The following is a 25,696-nucleotide window of genomic DNA, read 5'->3' on the forward strand; positions in this document are numbered from 1 at the left end:
TAACTCATTCTCTATGGAATTACTCCCATGTACACATGAGGTCTACGTGTTAATTTTTGTCAGTTCTTCTCTTGTTAATCATGCTTCCATTATGAAAATCTCAACTAAGAGCTGAGATTTTTTTTTTTCTCCCTCTCTTAAACTACTCACTACCAGGGTGGGGGAAAAGTGTTATGGACACAGCAGACAATGACATTCTTTCCTATAAAATTTTATTTATTACATAAAAAATTCTATACATTTGTTAGACTAAAATACAGTTTTCATTATAATTCTGGCAACTGAGTCAGTACACAGAGAAAAATTAGCATTAGATCAGCACTTTTTTTTTATAGTCCATATTTCTGCACAAGTAAAACATTTCCAAGCTCCATTTCATACAGGCTCATTGTACTCTGAAGCCAGATGGAATTCCATCCCATTCAGAGCTCTTGGAAGTTAATTTCCCAGCAAGATCCGATAACTCCAGAAGTTAATTGCTTAATATACATATGTTTAAAGTCCTCTGAGAGCATAACGCTGTTTGTCAAGTCTGCACTGTGTCACTAATGACAGCCACAAATACTTGGGCCACAACTGTGTCTGGGGGGCATGTTCAAGCACCTACTTGTTTATTTCCCCAGCTGACAACAGTCTGGCGACATTGTGATAAGGAACAATTCAAAATGACATTAAGGTAAAAGATCCCAAACAACAGCATTCATGGAAGGCTTGACTGCGATCCGACAGTTTGTAATGGGCAATGGAAAGAGACAACTAAAAAAATTGATTTTCAGGCTATGAAATAGGATGCAAATGGTGGTGGTGGGGGGGGACAAAAAGAAAACGACTTAAAAAAGGCATTAGGTTGAGAAATATGCAGCACGACACATTCTCATGCTGTATCACAGAGCAGCGAGAAATCGAGATACACTGATGGGCGTTTTCATATCACCCGCTCCACTGGGCAGGGCCTGACCCTGGTTGGAGATCCCTAGGGCACTGGCTGATTTTGACAATTGGCTGCCTTATTCAAGGAGCTGTTTTGTACTTAAGGAGTTCAGAAGGCTGTGCCAGCCAGTACTTAAAGCTGGACCTTTGGTTGTCAGAGATATGCTTTTGTCTTTGGTTGTTTTTCCAGAGCCCGTGTCATTTTTTTAAATTGCCCTCCACTTCCCCCCTCCCCCGAGTCTTTTATGTTGTAAACTTTTTTTTTTCCCATTCCTCCTATGAGAAAAATCAGCTAACAATCCACTGAACAACTTGATTGGGTACAAGATCTATCCCAAGTGCAATCAGTGGTCAAGAATATTTTGAGAGTAAACTTGAAATTTCTTTTTATTAGGGAGCTCCCAAGAAGCCTTTCCTTGGAGGAAAGAAATCAAGAAATTCAAAAATACAACAGAGCCAACACAGAAGAAAGGGAACTTTCCTTGTCAGGTTTCCCTCTGGTTCCCTCAGGGACTTTCCCCTCTGAAAATCAAAACTAGTAGAAACAAGAGACTGGAAAGTTCTGAGCAGAGGGCGGGGAACATGGAGGATGAGGAAAAGTTTCCGAATAGTCTGTGTCTCAAATCATGAACCCCACGGTTGCCCTATCATTGCCTCGCTTTTGTGAGATAGTTAATGCAATTTATAAGGAGAAATCCTGGCCTTCCCATCTCATGGAAAACCAAGAGAATGCCATCTACTTGTGTCAGGAGGAAAGGCTCCTGAAATGTTGCTTCACTTCTGTCCTGTTAATCCCTCAAATTTTTCTTTTCTTTTTTTTTAAATGCTGACTTTTCCTCCTATGGACTGATTCATCCTATATTTCTTTAAAAGTAACTCAAACTATTTTCCTAGCCGGCAGGGTCAGATTCATATGTGAAGGTTAAGGCATTCCTTGTTAAGTCACACACTTCCATGAGAAAGAGAAGTGGAGGGTGTCATTTAGCAAATGTACATACTTACTGACTCTCTTTTCCTTCTCTTATACAGGGACTCCCATCTGTGGCTTCTTCGTTTACAACTGTGCAGGGTTCATTTAAACTCTTCTGGGATTGTGGGGTAAGGCAGGGAGCTGACTTGTTCCCTTTCTTCACCAGCCAGGTATGAAATTTTCATTGTTTTCTTCGGCTTGAAAATATAGTTAATGGTTTGCTATCTGACTATAACTCACAATCCACCGATACCAAATCTTAGAACTTCAAGTTTCTTTAAGGATTTTTGCCTGTATTTTTCCAAGGGGTCATAGTGCCTTTCAGATAGATGCCAACAGCCTTACTTAACAGTACGAACAGCCATAAAGAAATCCACCTGTTTCTCTAAAAAAATTGGGTAGAGGTGGGGAGTGGAAGCAGTCTCAGTGGATCAGGGTTCCAGCCTGCTCCAGCAGGTGACTGGAAACATCTAAGCAAAATCACCTCCCTGCCTTCTGCAGGAAGGAAAAAATAACTACGATATCTCTCTCCCTAACATCTACTACCGCTTTCTACCAACTTACTTTGGTAAACTGAAGACCGTGAACTTTGCTAACATCCTCTCCAATGATTCTTGATCATGGTGACTGATAAAAGTTTTAAAACAAAGACCTACAAACTATGTCACTTATGTCAGAACTGAGCTAAATACAAAGAATCAAATGTTCTGGTAGTTAGACAATTCACTTACTGGATTTTCTTGTCTATCAGAAATAACTGGATACTTTGCCAAGATTAACCCAGGACACATTCCAAGGGAGAGTAATCTGTCTTGAAGATTCATCATGGACCATCTTAATATTTTATTTCCAAGCCTGAGACTAAATCCTCTGATTTCCAGGCCAAAAGGACTCCAGATGAAAAGTATCAACAATAGCTGACTAATCATTACTTTCTCTCAAAACACATGCTCAAACCAACTTTACAGCATCTTTTAACTGAGCTCATTGGGCCCTGAAGGATAGGACCCAGAAATTCTGATAGCATTTTATTTAGTTTTTCTTTTAGCATTTTAATGTACACAAATAAACTATGGGAATTAGAGTTAGTCCACTCCGTTCTTAAGCTTCTCAGAAGGGCCTGTGTTTCCTTCAGAGGGTAAAGAACTTGCCTTTGAATATCAAATATTAAATGGAGGTCTTAGCAAATTAAAAATGAAAAATTTCCAAAACATTTGGAAATTATAATATATTTCATGTCTAGCTAAACATGACAAAACCATGAGTAAACTAATTATTCTAGATTATTCCAAACTCCCTCGCATAGCATGTTTATTTCTCAGGAAATAAAAATTTAAGTTGTAAAACTTTCAAAACTGAATAAAATAGCCTAATATGTTGGTTCCTAAGAATTTCATATTTGTTTTCAGAGATTTATTAGTGAATTCCTTTAGAAAATATCAAATTTGAATTCTATTGATGTAATTTACAAAAGTGATGACTATTCATTCAATATTGAGTCTAAAATATTATTTGTCACATTTTACACATATAAAAATAAAAGTGATGGGGACAAAGAAGGATATTATATTTTCCATTTAAAAGAATGTTTTTCACAGGAATTACCAAGTTTAAAAGTTTGTATTGGAGTTTTCTCTTTGAAAGGTATTTTGAACAATTTTAACCTTGGAGTAAATTTTTTTCTTTAAAGCCAAAAGCAGTTTGGTTCAAATTTATAAAAGCTGAGTAAGAAAAAAAGATGTTTCATTTTTAAAGTTTATAAATGTAGGTAATGTGGTTATCTTTTTATGTTTTGATTTTTAAAGTTTTAGAGCTTAGGATTTTCTCTTGGTACATTCAAAGGTCCTGCGTTTTCAAAATTTGGGCCATGTGCCATTAGACAGAGATGAGCTAATTCTCAAAGCAGTCACTGTACATGAATAGTGCCTGCTTTTCAAAAGAGCTAACATGCATTCTTTTGTACACAAAGATATATGAATATGTACTTCAAGCAAAGGCATTCTATGTTGTGAATATATAATACACAAGTCTCTGCTTTATGCATTTACTTATGAACCCATAATTCCTCAATATATATTCACGGATCACACTCAACAACTCGAGGCAAACCATTATAATGCATCCCTATCTGTCAGATGGAATATGTGGAAAGAATAAAGAAATTAACTGTGGCAGGTGCAGTGATAAGCCTCCAGGCTTGGCGGATTTTTAAAAATGTGGCAAAAAAAGCAATAGAGAACTTACTTATTGAAAGGTGAAAGCTTAAAGATGTTTCTAAAGGAAACTTCTCAGAGCCTATAAAAGACTAGAAATTTATATTGGAAACTTGAAATATGCAGGTGAAATTAGTGACCAAAAAGAAAACAAAATGTGCATGTAACCTTAACTGGCAGCTCTTGTTTTAGAACTGATCCCAGCATTACACTTCGCAGGTAGGAAACATCCTGAAATTGACTTTATTAGTAGTGGTACATGGGAAAAATGGTTGAAGCCCTGCAGATACTGCTAATATGGTCTCACAAATGTTTGGTGCCTGCAACTGGCAGCTGTTTTGAGAACAGAGTGGGAGAAATTAAGAACTTGCTTTACACAGATTAGGATGAAGTGCAGTCTCACAAAATCCTGAAACTGTCCTAGAAAAGCAAGAAAACCCTTGGCAGATACCCCTATCAGTGATATTTAGACTCAATAGCCTAACGCCCATTTTGGAGGAAAAAAAAAAAAAAGGTGGGGGAGGTAAGAGTAAGGGAACATGTCTATGAAGAAAAACTTATTTCTAGCACAGTCTTTAAAGAAATTCAGTGTCTTCTCTTCAATCATTCTGGGAAAAGCTTGGGGACCAACAGTTAAGCTACTTAAATTATAGTAACTTAAGAATTACACTAAAGTATAGGATAAAAACCTTACCTTAAACATTAAACACAGTATTAAATGGGTTAGAGGAACACCATGCTTGAAGTTCTCGTTTATGCACGATTATACAATCTCAGTGCCCTAGATAAATTTCTAATTTTTTAAACTGCTATTGCACCGGTATGCCTCCCAGAGAAGATAGGTCTCTTGGATTTATACTGAAATATCCAATCTTTTCCCTTCTATATTATCTTATGTCAGAGTTTATGCTTTTGATGGGTGCCTAGAAAGTCTAAACGATGCACCAGAGAATTAGCCAATGGCTGACACCATGATACACTTAGATAAGAGTGATGCCACTTACAAGAGAGGACATTAACCAGAACTCTGGAGATACAAGTCCTGAATGCAATTCTGAAGATCCCCTACCTCCCTCCAGAAAAACGTTGTTGTTCTTTTTAAAATCACAAAGGTCAATGGTTTATAAAATTATTCAGGCAACCACATTTCACAGATAATTTTTGTCCTTTATCTATTCGTCTCACTTGGGCAGAAGATGGAGGAGGTGAGCAGATAGCAATAAGGCAGCCCATAGCTTGCTGAAGGATGAATTGGAAGAGGCAGAAAGAGTACTCAAATATAACCTCGAGCCATTGAAATAGTGCTAAAAAAACTGTGATGTTTCATAAAATCAAGAAAGGAAGCCCATGAGAGTGGAGATTCTATATATCAAAGTATCGCTGTGTGCCCGTACAGATTTGCATATATCTACCTAGATGGCACACAATTTGACTTAGGGAAAACAGCCTGGCAGTTAATCTGGAACTTAAATGACAGGTTACACATAGATCATAATTTCTAAACACAAGTTAGTAAAACAAAATTTATTTGTAAAACAGGACCTGTTATATAAAATGGCACACAGTCAAGTTATACAAAAATACAAAATTTCTTTCTGATTACAGTTCTAGTTGCAAATGATAATTAGAAAGCATTCCTGGTGGCTTCCAAATAGCTGAGATTGCGAGCAAATGGAACAGGGAGCAGCCATGAGTCCATGATGTTGGGTGTCCGAGTGAGCAGAACCTACTTTCCAAATTCAAGACTTCCATCAGGTCCCTGGGGAGGGACAATTCCTAAAATAGCTAGCTCCTGGAATGTCTTCTGTTTGATACCCATCTTCCAGACCTTTGCCAATCCTAAATTTAATTCCCAGTGATTCTTAATGTCCAAAACGTACACGACTACTCACAGAAGGTATTCATAATTGTTTTACATGATTTGCTCTCTCATCTATTTGGATAACTGTTAGTTACATAATTATATTCATTTTCAAATGATTTTTATAAAAGAGGATCATGATACTGTCTGGTGATATTAGATGTTAGATGTTAATCGTTTTTGGAGAATTATTGTTTGAGAATAACTACTCTCACAATGTTGACTTCCCAGATTTTGTCAAGACATGAACTCTTATTGATTTTTTTTCCTTTGAAAAGCCAGATTCTTATTGCAAATATTCTGAAAAATCAGAAATATTACATGAGCTTTGAAAAGAAACCAAGGTGTTCAGTAAATTTTAACCTAGCTAGATAAAAGACACGGATACTTTCAAAAAAAAAAGTACAATTTACATTTTGCAGCAATTTAAAGGTTCAACCCTTTGAAAGGAAGCACATTAGCCAATGGCTGCTAATCAAGCTAAAGCCCTATGACATTAACTGGATGAATTTTTATAATACCGGTCTCATTCACTATCCCGTTCTAGTAGGAGGCAATGCTTTCTTTCAAAAGATTCTCCTTCCATGGAATGATAAAATGCTGAGGCTTTTTATTTATTTATTTTTTTTACAGAGCCTGTATTTAGTGCAATAAGTTTAAAAAATTTGCTCTGAAATATTTACTTTACATTAACAAAAATAGCTTTTTTTAAAAAAATTGTAACAAAAAGGAGTTATCGCATAAACAGATCATGAATTATTCTTAGCAAATTACACTTTTTTTTCTTAAAGCATTCACCATTACAATAAGCAGAACAATGGAATATTAGCCATTCATATCTGGTAAGCTTCAAGAATAAAAAAACAAAACAAACCCCAAACCCATCCCCAAACAAAAAGAACATTCAACACTTGAGGATCAAGACATTAACCAATTCTTCAGCTAAATATTGTAGGATTCTGGATACTCAATGAATTGCAAGGAGAGGAGCACCTGCTAGTATATTTTCAGATTTTTATAGCAAGCATTTGAATAAAATGGCCAGTTAGCTCTAAGTCACTGAAATTCCTCAGAAGCAAAAGCCCAAGCACCAAATTTGCAATGCTTTTGTTCATGTTTCTCTCCCTTCTTTATTTCTCCCAGCATTATTTAAACTGCAAATCAATACACAAAAAACTCAAAGGCTACATCTTGCTGGGTGCCCCAGCTTCCTTTCAACTCAGGCACACCAATGTGTGGAGTATGTTACTAACGTCAAAATGAAAAGACAAAAGATAAGAAAAGTTTGCATAAGAAAGATTATCTACCCTTCCTTTTCTTACGGACTCTCTTATAGAAGCATTAGGGTAAACTACAAATACCTGAGGAGTTGGTTACTTTTTAACGTTGGCTGACAAATGCATGATTATGAAAATACCCATATTGGGTCTGCTTATAAGTTCCTAAAAGTAAAATGACATGGCTTTTTTTTTTGATTGGGGAGAAGTGATTGGAGTAATTCCTTATTTTTCTGAAAGCATATGCCTAGTCTTGTCTACTAGGACTTATGCATCAGTTAAATAAGTTCTTGATTTTATGCACACACCAGGGTAATCACCCCAGAAAACTTTAGACAGAGCATTCAGTACAATAATTTTACCTAATTTAAATAACTAAAGTTAAAATTTCCTCTGTTATTAAAAATGTTAATCAGATATGAATCTTAACATTTCCATTAAGACAATTACAATTGAAAACATTAAGTGACAGGCAGTTGCCTTGTAAAAGCCACCCGTATGAAAGGAGTACATGTTTGACAAAAATAAGCATAAAAAAGGTATTAAATCCCTGTTCCTTTTCTCTGATTTTGGCTGATTATGTGTGTGTGTATATATATATACACACATAGGTATATATATATACACACATACATATACATATATACACACACCCACACACATCAATACATAGCTATGTGTATATATTGTTTTGGAATGTCAATGGGTTCCGTAACGGTCGGCTACGTTCAAGCAGAACTTGTTCCCGAAGCCTAGAAAACAAAGTCATACAGAGTATAATCTTAGACATTGACGATTAAAAGGAGAGCATGAATAATGTTACAAATATACAGATGGTCACAATAACAACAAGGCAAAATGGAGTTAGCTTTCCTGAGCCTGTATTCCAGTAGCTAGAAATGCTATAAAAGCTGAAAGTTACACTTCCTCCTGAGCATCTGCCAGACAGGCAGAGTACTTCCTGCATTGTTAGAATACCCACATCTCCCCCTCTCTTTTCTCTGACGTTCCCCCTTGCACAATAGCAAGACGATGGGTAGAAAGTCTCTTGCTTAAACTCCTACATCACATTTATCTTAGAATCATTTTTAAAGATTTAGAGTAAGACCTCACAAAATTTAACTTTCCTTAACTTTGAGATTATTTTTTAATAAGAGGGGAAAACCCCACAACCGTTGGATCAGAGATCTAGCTCAGCAGTATTTCAGCTGCCTTACATGAGTGAGGCCCTAGGTTTCATTCCAGATGCTAAGGTCAAGGAAAAAAAAAGAACACCGAAAAGGAAAATTACAAGTACTTCTAATTTATTTAACAATACCTTGGAAAAGGAAATTTAAAACCCTGGGTTCCTAAATATTATTTTATAGCTTAAAATATATAAATTCTAAATTAAAATATATCATACAGAAGAAGACAGATAATAAACTCAAAGAGCAGTGTGTCTATAGATATGAAAAAACAGGTATGATGCTCATTCATAGAACTTTCATCTAAGCGAAGAACGTGAATTAGAACAAGAAATGACAAATAAGTGATCCTAAATTCTACCAGTTTTCAATTTTACTAGGGAAAAAATTTAGTAGGGATATTCTTTAGGGATACATACAAGATGATGGTATTTAGGGTCCCTTCTCATGCAGACTGAGAAAGAAGAATTGATGAGCTCTAATTATCCTGTGAGAAACAGCTCCTAGGTTTTTTTTTTTTTGTATTAGACCATTAAAAACATCATTCTTAGGGATCCAATGCTGTGATGTATGTCCAAAGAACCAGAGCAATGTATTTGATATGAAACATGAAAGATATTTTAGGGACACAGCTAAGATTTTCCCCATTAATCTGCAAGCAATGAACTGATGAATGACCTAAAATAAAAGCATCTGAATGAAATTTTAATGCATTGTTAGAGAGGGAAGGGACATTAATTTTAAATGAAAGTAATATTAGGGGGAAAATGACAGATTTTTAATAGAATCTATCTGTCTTTTGATAAAATGTCACAAGACCTGAGCAAATCTCCTAGTGGTATTACCTATGAATTAGAGATTTACATTTAAGGGAAGGTGTATTTGCACTATGGTCTACTGCAACTCACTTAACTTGCACTAAATAACAGAAACATACCAGGTCATGGTCTAACCAGCTAATCTTAAACCTCCAAACGTTTCAACTTTGCTTCAGATGTTTACTAGTGAATAATAATCTAATGGAAGTTTCAATGACTAGATATGTGAAAAAGAGGAGAAAAGGTGGTTTAAAATAAAGAGCAACGAGGCTGGTTAATGGTTTAATATTTTGTGTTTCTCATCATGTACTTTAGGCCTGGAAGTTTATTTCCTAAACAATTAGAACAACAGCGCTGTGGCATAAAGGATGCCTTCCTTCCTTTTCCCTGTCACCATGAGTTTGGTGGTTCCTCACTGTTGTCCCTCTTAGTAAGATACACAGGGCAGGGGGGTGGGAAAGGGAGGAACCTGATGGGCAGATGGTTGCTAAGTGCCCCTTCTCCAACCTAGCTCTGCTGATCACAACTAAAATTAAGAGCTATCTGGACACTCCTGGACTTGGCTAGTCTGTGCTTCTGGAATCTCTCCACTGAAGTTTTGACTTAAATTTGCTTTGAGGGGGATTTCTGGCCTCACCCTATAGTGTGTGAGGCGACTCCTGGTTTGGGGGTTGCTCTGAGAGGTGCTCAGGGGACCATGTGGGGCAGAGATCAAACCAGGGTGTTTCACATGTACAAGGAAGGCAAGAGTCTTAATCCCTGTACTGCCTTTCTGACCCCAAGTTTTGGCTTTATAAACAATAATGCTATTAAGAACAACGCCAAAGTAGTTATTGATTCTAGTAACTACTGGAAAGAGAAGTTACAGAGGAAAGAGAATAAACACTTTGCCACGGCCTTGATTTTAGTTAACTATGAATCTTTCTCCTCTCTTTAAAAGAACTCAGTTCTTTTACTCTTAAGATACTTAAATGGGCTTGCTTTATACTATGTATTCATTAAGTTGAAGACCCATAAATGGAACAGTTTACTGAATATGAAAGAAGGCGAATCCTTACCTTACACATTTGGATATTACATGCAATCAAAGGGCACATTTAAAATGAACCGTTTAAGGATTAAGCATTTATATGGAATTTTGAAAGAAACCATCTATTTAAGAAATAATACATCATAAACTAAGGCAGTATTATATTTAACAGATACCTTCTAGAGATAGCTACCATTATGTAGCAATGAGAATATGCATGGGAAGAGAAATCTGGGATTTTCTTAAGCAATCCCTACCCTAATTAACACTTAGTTCCATTTTTCATGTCAAAGTGGAGTGGAGATATATGAGCAAACTAAGCTGAAGCTGGAGAAGGTCAGGTTGTCTTAATAATGGAATGTGGGTGTTGATGGAAACAGCCTTGTTTACGACTGAAAAAAAAAGTTTAAACAAAGAAAGGACAATTCATGCAGCAGCAGAAAAAAGTCAGAGTGAATGGAGGAAAGACAGCAACATAAACAAATCAATATTTAAGGGGGGGGGAGAAATATAAATTTTAGTAAGTTGAAAGGAACTGTTATTATCACCTGCTTAGCAGGATTAAAAACTGGACTGTCAGTTTGAGTGTACCAGTCTGATGGAAAACAGAAATACTGACAGTTAAAAAGGAAACAATTGGGAGCAATTTCCCCACAGGGACAGAGACAGCCCCGAGCCTGCAGGCGCATGGAGGAAGATTGTGTTCCTTTCAGCGTACGTTTACAGAAGGTGGTCTCAGTTGTGACAAGAACTCTGCAGTCCAGGTGATGGGCAAACACACAAACAGAAAGAGCAGCACGTCCTGTGTGATACAGATCGCAAAAGCTTCTCCTGAAGAAGCACAGTCAGTGAGGACAGAGAGAGAGAGGAAGTGAAAGTGAAATTCTTGGAAGGCGGCCACCTCCTCGTCTCCACCTACCATCGGCTTTAGCTCCCTGGCATCAGCAACGCCGCCCTTACCAGCTTCTTTCATTGCTTTCCTACTGTTTTCCACGAACTCCTGCAAGACAGAACCGAAACACAGCAAGGCTTGAATCTTCTCAGATTCAAGTGGGGAGACTCTCAAGGACATTGACATTTTGGACTCAATCTTAAGTGGCTGGTCCGAAAACACACTTCAACGATCCTATCACCCATTGGAGAGGCTGAATTTGTGCAGCTAGACTATGGTCTGCTGATCTAATTTTCCCCCATTCATTTATTCTGACAATCTCCGCCAGTCTCAAAGAGATAATAGTCTATCTGGGAGAGAAAATACTTCTTAAATGAAAGACTACTTTCACATACCTAGAATCCTGTTTTATTTTGATTTTCTCTGTATCAAGGTTAAATAAAACAGGAACATTTTACTCCATAAGTCACCTCTTTAAAATAACCCTAGAATGGGGCCAGAATGATAGTAAAGTGGGTAAGGCATTTGCCATGAGGACCCAAGTTGGATCTCTGGCCCCAAACAGATGGTCCCCCAAGTCCTGCCAGAAATGATCCCTGAATGAAGAGCCAGGAGTAAGGTCTGAGCACCACCAGGTATGGTTCCCCCCGAATTATATAAAACAATTCTAGAAGGGAAAAAGAAAGCATTAATATTGCTAAGCACAGAAAACTTACATTTTTACCAATATAATATATACATATATATATATACATACACACATATTTTAAAAGTAGCACTGTAGCACTGTCGTCCCATTTATCGATTTGCTTGAGCAGGCACCAGTAACATCTCCATTGTGAGACTTGTTGTTACTGTTTTTGATATATCGAATATGCCATGGGTGGCTTGCCAGGCTCTGCCTTTTGGGCGGGATATTCTCGGTAGCTTGCCGGGCTCTCGGAGAGGGACGGAGGAATTGAACCCAGGTTGGCCGCGTGCAAGGCAAACGCCCTACCGGCTGTGCTATCGCTCCAGTCCATTTTAAAAGTGCATTTTATATTTTAAAAAATTGCTTTTAAAAAAATGTCGGGTTGAAATAATCGTAGAGAGGACAGGGCGCTTGCTTGCCTTGCACGCAGCTAACCTGCGTCCGATCCCCAGTATGTGGGGCCACAAGCACTGTTGGTAGTGATCCCAGAGCAGAGCCGTGAGTAAGCCCGGCGTCCTGCTCGGCCCTCACTAGCTGGTGCTCACTCCCCCCCACAAAGTTAATACCAATGGTTCAATGTTACAACTCCAGGTTTAAAAGTGAGGTTTAAAAACTTCCTTCAGTGCTGGGGCAATGGCCCAAATGACTGGAGTGCGTGCTTTGCAAGTGGGAGGCCCAGGTCTGGTCAGCAACACAGCATGGTGTCTGAGCACCACCAGCACTGACCCAGGCTACCCAGCTGGGAGTAGCCCCAAGCACAGCCAGGTGTGGCCGCCAAACAAAACAGACTGAAAATGATTTAAATTCATTAAACGACAGAGACGGGACCCACAATATCAAAAAGTATGGACTCATGATTATTAATGTTCTCACTAAATTGACTTGAAATAGTCTTTTTATGCCCCAAGGGCCTTCTTTCCCAACTTTTTTCAAGATTAAGCTCATTAAAAACAAAAACAAAAGCAACAAACCAATTCCAGATTACTCGGCTACAGCTAATGGAAATTAAATGTAGAAAATATTTGCAAAGCATCTTGGCTAGTACTGTTATCTCAAGAGCAGCGAGGCACCTGAAGTACTTACCATCAGCACCTTATCCATATAGAATTCTCTGCCGGGACTCCCATCATTGTATTTTGTATCAATGGCAAAACACAAGAACAACACATCCACTACCATTTCGTAAATGGACAAGAAGCAATGAGCGACTAGGAACGCAAAGAGGCAGACGATGATCAGAGGCAGCACCCAGACTGTGTAATCCTGTTGGTAGTTGAGCAGCATAATCCCAGCCAATCCTGTGCTGCAGACTATCAGCACCTGAAGCAAAGAGAACAGAGAGCACAGTCAGCACCCTCCTGCTAAAAAGCACTCTTTGGGCATCTTCATGGCAGACAAAAACATTCTACTCATCTAGAACACTGTCGCTGTCACTGTCATCCCATTGCTCATCGATTTGCTCGAGTGGGCACCAGTAACGTCTCCATCTTGAGACTTGTTACTGTTTTTGGCATATCAACTACACCATGGGTAGCTTGCCCGGCTCTGCCGAGCGGGCGGGATACTCTCAGTAGCTTGCCAGGCTCTCCAAGAGGGGCGGAGGAATTGAACCCGGGTCGGACACATGCAAGGCAAATGCCCTGCCGCTGTGCTATATAATTCTATTTCGATTCAAATTATGAAGTAGAATTCATATAAATTGATCTATAAAAGTATACATGTCTGTTAAGTGATGTAAATACAAATCTCATCTTTATTTATTTTTAGGCATTTTTTTTTGAAGTGTATGGGGAGGTACACCTGGTATTGCTCAGGGGTTACTCCTGGACCCCTGGTGGTGCTCGGGGGATGAGATGGGATGTTGGCGATTGAACCTGGGTTGAAGGAATGCCAGGCATGTGCCCTGCCCGCTATACTATTGCTCTGGCCCATAAAACTTAATCTTTTAAATGTCTGTAATGTTTTTTAAAAAACAATCAGGTTTCCCAAATGTTACACTTGCTCCCTCAAACTTCACTTCTTTAGCACTCACAGAACTTTCTGCAGATAAATCTATGTTTTATTTTAGAGGAAAAAAAATTATACAAACTCAGCACTCAGAAGAAAATGATCAACATTTTAGAGTATTGCTACTTTTTTTTTATAAGCATCTTTACTTATATGAAATAATATTACATAAACAAATCATTAAAAGCTTCATTAATATTTATAGTATCATCATAAATATTTCCTAAGTACTTCCTCAGTAATATAATTTCAACTAATGAGTGACTTAAATTTTACTTAAACACTATCTTATAGCTAGAGACGTATTGTCTACAGACATAAATAATTCTGCAACATCCCTCTCTCTTTGGTTTCTTACGTCACTTAGAATGGGTGGCAAACTTAAAATGATCTTTCATGAAGTTTCGATTTGGGTTATCTGGAAAGAAAGAGGTATACTCTGAGACCCCGTACGGTAAGGAAAGAAAGAGCCATTTTGCTAAGGGGCCACTTTACTGATCATGAATCACCTACTCTGATGTTCTATCACCTCATATGCAGCGCATATATATTTTTAGAAAATTGGGGGTTCCTTCCATACATTTTATTTCCTCTTTTCATAGTTCTGTTGATGGTTTACAGCAAATGGTGTCATCCTCATTTTATAGATTTGGAAACATGCTCAGTGGCGATAGAGCCAACCTGCTCAGGCTGACTGGGTAGATAAAGATCAGTGATTGTGATACAGGCCCTGCCTGTATGAAATACTGGTGTACAGCAAGGCCTTTCATGGTACAATGCATCTGCCTGAGAAATGTTCAGAAGAATCACTTGGGTTTTCTATTTCTAACACATTTAAATGTCATTTTATATTATTACCTATAATGCATATATTAGTAAAGGTTAGGAATAAATCACAAATAAATGGGCTCAACATTTTTGTCCTAGGGTACATAATTTAAAAGGTTTAAACTTCTGTTCTAAGAGATAAATTATTAGTGACACACTGGAAGAGTGTCTTCTTACAAGATGCATATAAGCCAGTGAAGTAGGAAGGAATTGTTTTGGAGTCAGAGAAATGTTCCTTTAAATCAAGGAATTAGTACTTCTTAGATGAGTATATGCAAGTTCATTTAACCTTTCTGAGTCTGTTTGCACCTTTAAAATAGACCCAAGAGAACAAACATCCTGTTTGCTGAAACAAGTATTCTGATTAACCCATAGCTTGACAATTGTTTATTTTCTTTTTGCTCCCTTCCTCTCCTCTTTGTACCTTCTGCTCTTCCCTCCCTCTCATTCTTCTTTTTCTTTCCTTTCTCTATTTTTCTTTTTCTATGCCTTCTTCCTTTCACCACAAATCTTACGTTGATGATATCCTTACACTCATGGAATTTTAACCACAAAATAGCACATATAAATAAAAAAATTCATATTCTAATTTTTATTGATCAAAGTCAAATAAACTATCAATGGAAGCACAGTTTTAGAAAAATTAAGTAGAGGAATAACATTTTACACAGAAGCAGAGGAACTTGGGATTTGGGTTTAATTTTGATGGTCTTACTGAGTGTACTTACAGCATGCACATCATTTAACTATTTTATTTATATTTGAGGTTAGTTACAAAAATGTTAATGTTTTTGGTGTACAAAGTTACTATACCTCCAACAAAGTGATATTATGTATTGTATTTACTTAAAAATGTTTAAATGGGGCCGTTTTAGTGGGTAAAGAGCTCTCAGGTTAATCCCGGGCACCACATATGGTGCTCTGAGCACCACCAGGCATGATTCCAGGGCACCGAACCAAACGTGTCCCCACTCTACCTCCAAAAACTCCAGAAGGTTTAGGTGTTTATAAATTTTTACTTTTACCTTCGAAGATCCCATAGACCAAAGAACACAGGCTGACCAAGACTCTAGAGAAGCCAAGGTCCCTTCCACATCTCATTTAACACTCCACGAGACCAATGGAGAACTCACAGAAATAGAATCTATGACACTGTTGTTTATTTTTATTTTGTTTTTAATTCTGCTGTTTATTTACATGTAAGGTCTAACACCTTTTCTTTAGACCCTTCTCCATCTTTTCTCCCTCCCCATCCACTTCTCTCCAGGTGGTCTTAGTTCTGTTGTCATTATCCATTGGCTTATCGTGTCTACTTATCAACTTTATATCCTTCTACTGTATACATGGGTGAAAGCATCCAATGCTTATCTTTTTCCTTTGATGATCTCAAATTCCTCCTATGTTTTTGTGAACAGCAAAAGTTTGTCTTTACATCGCTGTGTAATATTCCATAGTATCTATGTACCACACCATATACATCTGTTCATAGGTACTTTATTTCCATATTTAAGTTGGCATAAATAATGCTACAATAAACACTGGAGTGGACATAAGTTGTAGTGTTAATGTCTTCATATTCTTCAGAGAGATATCCAAAAGTAGGAGTTGGGGTCATCTGAAAGCTCTTTTTTCAGGCTCATGAGAAACACCAGTTTCCCAAAATGACTGTACCAAAGTGCTTCCCAGTGGTACCTATGGCTTCTGGTTTCTCCACATCCAACACTTGTTCTTTTGATGTCAACCATTTTTACAGGTATGAGGTAGTAATTGATTGCTGCTTTGATGTGCATATCCCTGATACTTAGTGATGGTGAGCATCTTTTCAGATGTTTATTGGTGAGAAGAAAAAGACAGCACCCAGCATAGCCAGGAGTGATCCCTAAGCACTGAGCTAGGAGTAAGCCCTCAGACAGTTAACCCCAAACAAAACAAGAACAGGTGCTTGCTGGTAATGTGACTGTTTTCTTCAGGGAAGTATCTATTAAAATCTTCTGTCCATTTTAAGAATAGGATGGTTATTTTCTGTTGTTGATGAGTTGTGTGAGGTCTTTACCTGTCACCTATTATAGATATATTACATGCAAATATCTTTTACAATTCTGTAGTCCACCTATATTTTCTTTTGCTGTACAAAAGTTTTAAAATTCAACATAGTTTCAATTGTTTCTCTCTGCTTCCCCTTTCTTTTGTGATTGTGGCTGAGTCCCCAAAGACATCAGAAACATGTTTTGCAATGTTTCATCTCTATGAAGTCTTCTATGGACTTTATGGTTTGGGGTTTGACATCCAGGTCTCTAATGCACTTGAATAATTTTTCAAAAGGAATTAGAGATGTAGTTTCATTCTTTTGTATGTACCTGAACTGTTGATCAAATCTCTTTTCATTGAAAAAACTTTCCTTTCCCCATTGTATGGTCTTGAATACTCCATCATAGATTAAATAATGATAAGTATGTGGATTGATTTCTAGGATTTTGATTTTATCCCATTGATTTCTGTGTCTGTTTTATTCAAACAGTCTTAATTAAACGTTGTCACATGTACGTACTTCAAAATCAGATGCTTCTACTCATCTTTTCAGTCTCAGGACTTTAAATAATAAATTTTACGTTTTAAGGTAATTGTGAATGTAAACCAACATCTTACAAAATCTACAGTCTAACACCACAATAGTGATATCAATATGGAATCCAGAAAAAAACAAACAAAGAAAACCCAAATAACAGATTACTTTAACTTTTCGTTTGGCAGTAATGGAGATTGAATCCAGGACCTCATATGTGCAAAGCAGGCACTGAACCACTGGGTCACATCCCTGACACTCAGAAACCTGAACTTTAATAGCTATAATAGCTACTCGTATTTCCCTTCAAGGCCACCTCTAACTTGGTGGCCAAAAAAGTTGTTTCCCACTTTCACAATACTGTTACTGAAGGATATTATATAAATGCAACCATGCACTATTTACTATCACTGTATCACTGTTGTCCCTTTACTCATCGATTTGCTCGAGTGGGCACCAGTAACATCTCATTCATCACTGTCTCGTTCAGGGTCTGTGGAATGAGGCCTATTATCATTACAGTTTTTGGCATATTGAATATGCCACGGGTAGCTTGCCAAGCTCTGCCATGCGAGATTCTGCACCGCTCTTTTCCAGGAGCTTTGTTTTATAGTCTCTAGATCTTGGCTGTTGATGAGATTACATGGTGCTGGGGGTGGTTTGTGGGCGGTTTCCAAGCTACTGGAAAATGAGGGACCTGAGTGGAGGAGGCCCAGTTCCGGTTTGAGCAGGCTTGGAGATCTCAGCCATGGGTCCCACATACCTCTGTCAGTTTCATGGGTGAGGCTTGTCCGAGAGAGTGGAGAGTGGCCTTGAGCATGGCTGTGGCTGGGTTCTGGAGGTTTTTAGCTGCCGGGGCTCTACTTGGGGCAGGGAGGGAAACTCAACCTGCCCCTGTCCAGTGAAGACAGCCTAGTGTGGGGGCAGGAGATTCTGCCACTATTTACTATATTAGGATTAGTTTTCTATTCAGCACAATTGTCTCAATTCATCTAAAGTGTTAACTGCACCAGTAATTCAATCCTGACCTATTTGTTTGATTTTACTCACAATGAACTAAATGGTCAGAAACTATTTCTGTATTTAACTATAATAAAAGAAAATCCTCTCAAATGTATTCAGTGTTCTATGGTCAGAACTACATTGTACTTAAGTTTATTTTCTGGAGGGCCCCTGTCCAGCAGTGGCTCAGGAAGCCACTGCCATTTTGTGCTTGAAGGCTGTTCTCAGTGGCCCTTCAAGGATGGAACCCAGGACTCCTGCATGCCAGGTATGCACTTAGATCATTGCTGCTTTTCTGTCCCTCAGAATGATACTTGGGTTGGAAGGAGTTGCCGGCAGTTCTCAGGGGTTACAACTGGCTTAGGGCTTGAGGATGATTCACAGCATCCTCTGGGGACCATTCGCTGCCACAGGTCAAACAGGGCTGCTGCACACAAGACAAGCACTGCAAGCCCTGTACGACCACTCTCCCTCCGGAACTACATTAAAAAAAAGGAGATGAAGAAAAGAGAAACTAAGAGATATCTGTCTTAGTATGTTTGAAATCCAGATACTCTTTTTTTGGGGGGGAGGGGGTCACACCTGGCGATGCACAGGGGTTACTCCTGGCTCATGCACTCAGGAATTACTCCTGGCAGTGCTCAGGGGACCATAGGGGATGCTGGGAATCGAACCCGGGTCGGCCGCGTGCAAGGCAAACGCCCTACCTGCTGTGCTATTGCTCCAGCCCCCAGATCCTCTTTTTTCCCCCTAATTAAATTTTTTGATTTCTTAGTCAAAAAATGTTTACTATTATAAATCTATCACTCAAAATGTATTAGGGTGGAAAGTGATTCAATAATTCACATTAATAGCCATACCAACTCATTCATTCTACCTCAAGGATTCCAGCCTATTTTCAGGGAGTAAGTATTGATGTGTGAGACAGGAGGGAAGAGGGAGGGAGAAAATGAACAAGGGGAGAGAGGGAAGGAAGGAGGGAAATTGAGAAATTGACTGAAAATACCTAAAAGTATTAAGAATGATGTCTTTTCAGAGTCAAAATAAGATTTCAAGATTTCCCTCACCCAATTTGGCCATGCAGTGGAAAAAATAGACAAAACAGAAAGCTTTACAATTTTTATCTTCCCCTATAGTCTAATGAATGGCCTGTCAAAATATTCCTTTATCCCTCCCTTTTAGTTTTTTTTTTCTTTTTTCTTTTGAACCAGACATGGAGGCGCTCGGGGACTTCTCCCACCTCATGCATGGCTCCTGGCCATGCTTGGAGAACCATGAGAACCAGCAGCCAAAACCAGGCTCTGCTCGCCCCCTGCACTACTTCCAGATCCTCAAAATACTCTTTTTAGGTTAATAACATATATCTTTTCACACATTTAAAGAAACACTTATGGACTACCTACTGGTAATATGCAATGGGGTGATCATGGTACTAGTTATATGCTAGTCAGTGAAGAATTTACAATCTTGAAGAAAGTCAGTTTGTAATCCTTCCCTTCACTTTGTATTGTATTGTAAACGTTTTCCTTAAAGTGTTTTAAAGACAAAGTTATCCAACTGTTGTGCATCACTTCTTTAACCGATTCTTTCTTTCTCTCTCTCTCTTTTTTTTTTAGGGTCACATATTATAGTGCTCAGGGCTTACTTCTGGCTCTGTGCTCAGATATCACTACTCCTGGCAGTGCTCAGGGGGACTATATGGGGTGGCAGGGATCAAAATGTGTGGGTCAGCCGCATGCAAGGCAAATGCTATACTATCTCTCTGCCCCCCCTGTCTGTCTTTCTCTTTCTCTTAACAATTAAAACTGTTCTCAAATTTTTGTTGGCTGTGCTTTTTTTTTTTTTTTTTGAGGACTCACCATTGGAGCTGGCAGCCACCAAGGCTTGGCGATACTTAGTGCTAGGGGGAGAGTATCTAGTGTTGGGGTAGCATAAAGCCTTAGCAGCACGTGCACAGCATCCTCTGATCAAAGCACTGAAACACAAGCCTGGCTGGCTGAGAACTCCCCTGAGGTGGTGGTGGGGACTGGTGGGGACTGGTGGGGTGGGCTGGGGTGGAGTGTGTGTGTGTGTGTGTGAAAATTCTAAAAACAAAAACATACCAAGAATGTCCCCAATGTTTAAGGAGAGTTAGGATGAAGTTCATAGTAAGATGCAGTATAAGGTTCTGGTTTGAATTTCTAGCACTTAAACCTAACAAAAACATTGTTACAACAAAGTGCTGGAATGACGCAAGTGTTCAAGCAGTAAGAGAATGTTTAGAATAACACTGATGGGATGCTGATCATCATGATAATTCGTAATTACGAAGATCATCATAACAATGTGAAAAATGCACATAACATGAAATACAAGAACAACGAAATAGTCACGCCATGACTGCTACTCCACAGAAATATAAGCACATGAAAAATGCTGGGAGGGAATATATATATAAGACCAAGTTATCTGTTACTATAGTGACAGGACTTTTTCTTTAATTTAAAATTCCTGATTGTTTTGTGGTTTAAAATACAAACACAATGAAATCTAACTCTGTTGTTATTATTTTGCAGGTTTTATTTTACTTATTTTTAATTTTTTATCTTGCAGGTTTGAATAATAAAGAATAAATTACCACTTCTCAGGCACTTCTCAGGATAATTTAAGCCTCATCCCTTGAGCTGTTTTAAAGGGCTACATCAAGTATAACTAATGTTCATCCAGAACTCCCAATGTGTCAAGCAACACCTCAGATTTCATATAGGCACTAACCATTCTAGATTCCTCACACTTAACGTAAAGAAGTTCTATTGATTATTTTGGTTTGGGGGCCACACCCAGCAGTGCTCAGGTCTTACTCCTGGCTCTGTACTCAGGAATCACTTCTGGTGGGGCCCCGGGGACCATATGTGGTGCAGGGAATCAAACCCATGTTGGCCACATGCAAGGAAGTATCCTGCCCACTGATTTTTCTCTCCAGCTCCTTATCCATTTTGCTTTGATGCCACACCTGGCAGTGCTCTGGAGCTACTCCTGGCTCAATGGTCATGGGTCACATTTGGCGGTACTTTTGAGGGGATCATGTAGTGTCAGGGAAGTAGTTTAGAAGAACAGATTGGCTACTACCTCTAGCTAAGAAGAGCTAAGGATCACAGGGTTTGACACAGCCGTCATCTTGGTTTTATACATGAGGAAACAGAGGCACTGACCAGTTAGGAATCCGACCCGAGGTCACACACTAGTAGTGACAGAGCTAAGATTTCAGTCCAGGTCAGGCTCCTGGAGTAGTCCCAGCCACTAGACATTGCTTATTTTTTCCTTTTTCTCCTTTCCCTTCCCTTTTTTTGGGGGGGGCAGGAGATGGTGGTGTTGCAGTTTGGATCATACCCAACAGCACACAGGGACTGTTCCTGGCCAGAGGCTTGGGGGGCCAAGCAGAGTCGGGGAAATCCCCCAGGGGTCCGGCATGCAACAGCATCCACCCAGCCCCGTGAGTTCTCTCCCTGCACTGCGTTTCTTTCCTTTGGTCGTGGTACTTGCACCCGCTTCCCTGTGGCACTGGTGCTCCCAAGCACACGGGGGCAGCTGGGGTGCAGCTGGGGACGGAGTTCATGGGCGCGTGTATGCCAGGTGATGCTCCACTGCGGAATTATCTCAGGGGCCCAATTTGTTCGCTCTTGACGGTGGAAATATGAAATGAGAAACATGGGCAAGCAGCAAAATCACCCCGTCCCTCTGTTTTCTCTGTACAGTGAGGATGGTAACGGCACTTTGTAGAGCTGAGGGGAGACCAGAGCCCCCACTTTGCATGCAGGAGCCCCCGTTTCAAGCCTGGCACTGGACAATCCCCACCAAGCTGACAATAGTCCCGAAAGCACTGCCGCGTGAGGTCCCCGAGCAGAATGAAACAAGAAGTAAAATTTTCTTTACAAACTTGTGATTAAATGTGCATAGAAGAATGTTTTCAGAACAGTACCTGACACATATGAAAAGTTTTGTAAGGGTTTACTACATATTAAATCACAGAGTGCTCTTTTAGGTTTTTTTTTTTGGTAAGTCAAGATATGTGTAAAATTAAAGAGCAAATATGTGTATATGCAAAAATTTACTGTGTCTTAGATAACAGACGCGGTCTCACCTTGCCCAGGAATAACATGAAATCGCCCACTGTGTTGATGGCGGCCACTCGCAAAGCATTCTCCACGAGGATGACGAAGGCGTCCTTTGCAGAGGTGCAGAAGTTGGTGCTGTTGATAGCTGTGGCTGTGTATGCATTCTGGACAACAGCAAGAATATTTTAATTTATGTGAGTTATGTAATAAACATAATAAACAGACATATCACACTTTGTTAACATATAAATCAAGCAGGGATTGGAGAGATAAAAAATGATATATAGCAGTTGACTTGGGGGCTGGAGCGATAGCACAGCGGTTGGGCATTCACCTTTCACGCAGCCGACCCGAGTTCAATTCCTCTGCCCCTCTCGGAGAGCCCGGCAAGCTACCGAGAGTATCGAGCCCAAGCGGCAGAGCCTGGCAAGCTACCCGTGCATATTGGATATGCCAAAAACAGTAACAATAAGTCTCTCAATGAGAGACGTTACTGGTGCCCGCTCGAATAAACTGATGAGCAACGGGATGACAGAAGTAGAAGTAGAAGCATTTGACTTGCATGTGGCCAACCCTGGTTCAATCCCGGGCACATTATGGTTCCCAGAGCTCTGCCAGGAGTGATCCCCGAGCATAGGGCCAGAAATAAGTTCTGAGTACCACCAGGTGTGACACCCCAAATTAAAACACCCTCCTCCAAAATCAAAACAAAATATGTTTCAAGTAGTTAAATCATCATCATCATCATCATCATCATCATCATCATCATCATCATCATCATTCCATTGATTCTTGAATTTCTTGAGTGGTCTCAGTAACATATACATTCATCCTAGCCCTGAGATTCTAGAAGCCTCTCCCTACTCGTCCCTCCCAATGGCCATTAGAGGCCCTTTCAGTGTCAGGGGAACGAGACCCATCATTGTTACTGGTTTTGGCATATGAATACACCATGGGGATTTTTCAAGGCTCTCCCATGTGGGCAGGAAACTCTCGGTAGCTTGCCGGGTTCTCCCAGAGGGAGAAGTAGGCTATAAGATGTCACTTCTGAGAGCTTAGTTTTATAGTTGAATAAAATAGCTTTTTTAGTTTTATAGTTAAATCATAGCTTGCAAAATATTTCAAACCTGTTATCTTTGGAGAGGTACAGATTAATCATAAGAAAATACAAAACTGGGGGCTGGAGGACAGTACAGTGGGTAGGGTGTTTGCCTTGCACACAGCTGACCTGGGTCCCAGCATCCCATATGGTCCCCTGAGCACCGCCAGGACTAATTCCTGAGTGCAGAGCCAGGAGTAACCCCTGACTCAACAAGAAAAAAAATATATAAAGCATTTAAAAATACTGATATGGTGAAGGATATTTCAATAAAGAAGACTCTTTGTGTTTTGTTTTTGGGGGTGCATACTAAATGCTCAGCAGCTACTCTGGGCACAGTGCTCAGAGGTTGTTCCAGCCAGCTCATGGGAACAGTCAATAACAGGGATTGAACCTGAGGCTCCCAGACAAATGGCGTGTGTACTCCAGCCCCTTGAGTTATCTCCCAGTCTGGCAGTTTTTATGGTTCTTTGCAAACACTGATATTATAACACAAATCTTTCCCCAACACCCATGAACATCTTCGAACATTCCCACCGTCTAGTAAATCAAATCTACTTTACCCTTGGCCTGAAGTCGCAGGTTCCTCACTGCGTGCATCACAGTGACACACTTGTGCCATTCCATGATGACGGAAAAGCAAAGGCATCAGACGGCTTTGCTGTTCTATCTCTGACATCTACCATCTCCTCTGTGTGGCTTTTCCCCAGGCCGTCAATTCTCAGAGCTACTGTAGCAGGCCAGGGCTTTCATGCCAAACGTTTTATATCTCTCCCTTCTGGGAGCAAAGCCACAATTCCCCTTGGAGGAAAGTACTTCCTTAATCTCTCCATCTGAGTGGGACTGACGCTCTCTTGGGTTCTGGGGTTGGGCCTTGACGGATGCGCATTCCACAAGATCCACCTACCCGATGGCAGGGCTGAGCGACTATGACAGACTACAGGTCAAAAATATTTACTTTCTATCCGTTTACAGAAAAACTCTGCTGACTCCTGTTCTAAAATGCTGCCAAGGATCAATAGCAACCTCACAGGGTCCGTGGAACCTACCTCCTACCCCACTTGAAACAAACCACATCTCATTTCAAGTCTTTCAGTCCCGTCCCCCATAGCTTCCGGTCTTTCAGAATCTTTCACCACAGAGCTCTATTTCAGTAACCGAGAAATGCTGTCAGTTATCTAAAATATAACCTAACTGATGAGAAATACTTTATTTCACCTGAGACAATGGAGAAGATACTAACGAACCAGTTATTTGATAAAAGTTTTTTAGAAGTAAATTATCCACCGTTGTTGGTTATAAGGGTTTTCCTGAAGTTTAAAAGGAAAAAAAAAAGAACATCGGGGCCAGAGAAATATTGATAGCTCAAGGGGTGGAGTATACACTTTGCATGCCTGAAAGTCTGGCTTAATCGCATGGTCCCCTGAAGCACTGCTAAGTGGTTCAAAAAACCAAAACCAACCAAACAAAAAGCACTTTCAGTATTTAAAATCAGGGGTATGATGATACATTTAAATAAACTATATTATGAGACTGGAGAACTAGTACAGTAGGCAAGGCACTTGTCTTGCAAGCAATTGACCTGTGTTCGATCCCTGGCACCCCCTATGGTCCCCCAAGCCCCACCAGGAGTGATCCCTGAGTGCAGAGTCAGGATCAAACCCAGAGAGCTACTGGGTGTGGCCCCTAGACTAAAAAATTTTTTTAAAAATTAACCAGTGTCGGGGCTAGAGCAATAGTACAGCGGGTAGGGTATTTGCCTTGCACACGGCCAACGCGGGTTCGATTCCCAGCATCCCATATGGTCCCCTGAGCACTGCCAGGAGTAACCCTTGTGCATCACTGGGGTTATGACCCAAAAAGAAAAATTGACCAGTGTCTTAAATCATACACATTAATTTTCAGAAGTCTGTTTGAAAATTCTTCCTCCACTCTCCCCTGGTTGCCTCTCCCTGTCCATTTTCTTTAAGAGGAATCTATTCATCTCTAGACATTAAAGGAGGCAATATAGATTTCTTTTTATCACTCTCTGTTATAAGGTAGAACATGCTCTGAGAAATAAAGTTTTTGGACAAGATTCTTACAGATCTGTGCAACTCCTCTGAATTCAACTGACAGAAAGACGTTTCTAGGTATTTTATAAGTCCTTTCTCCCACTCCCACGGCAGAAAAACACATAAATGTTCAGATGTCCTCTTTGGGAAAGAAAACACGCTACCAATCACTGTAGGCCA

General features: G+C 39.6%; 1 protein-coding gene across 1 annotated transcript in view; it reads right to left on the minus strand.

Moving 5' to 3' along the window:
* Positions 1 to 201: 201 nt before the first annotated feature.
* Positions 202 to 25,696, minus strand: part of SLC44A1 (solute carrier family 44 member 1) — a 166,922-nt gene continuing 141,427 nt past the window's right edge. Inside the window, exons 13-16 of the mRNA XM_055125977.1 lie at positions 22,390 to 22,527; positions 12,953 to 13,189; positions 11,206 to 11,286; positions 202 to 8,003 (exon numbers count right to left, since the gene is read on the minus strand). Coding sequence (XP_054981952.1) covers positions 7,980 to 8,003; positions 11,206 to 11,286; positions 12,953 to 13,189; positions 22,390 to 22,527 — 480 coding nt within the window. The 3' untranslated portion in view covers positions 202 to 7,979. The remainder of the gene's footprint in view (positions 8,004 to 11,205; positions 11,287 to 12,952; positions 13,190 to 22,389; positions 22,528 to 25,696) is intronic.

This window comes from Sorex araneus, chromosome 1, assembly GCF_027595985.1.
Source record: "Sorex araneus isolate mSorAra2 chromosome 1, mSorAra2.pri, whole genome shotgun sequence".
NCBI lineage: Eukaryota > Metazoa > Chordata > Mammalia > Eulipotyphla > Soricidae > Sorex > Sorex araneus.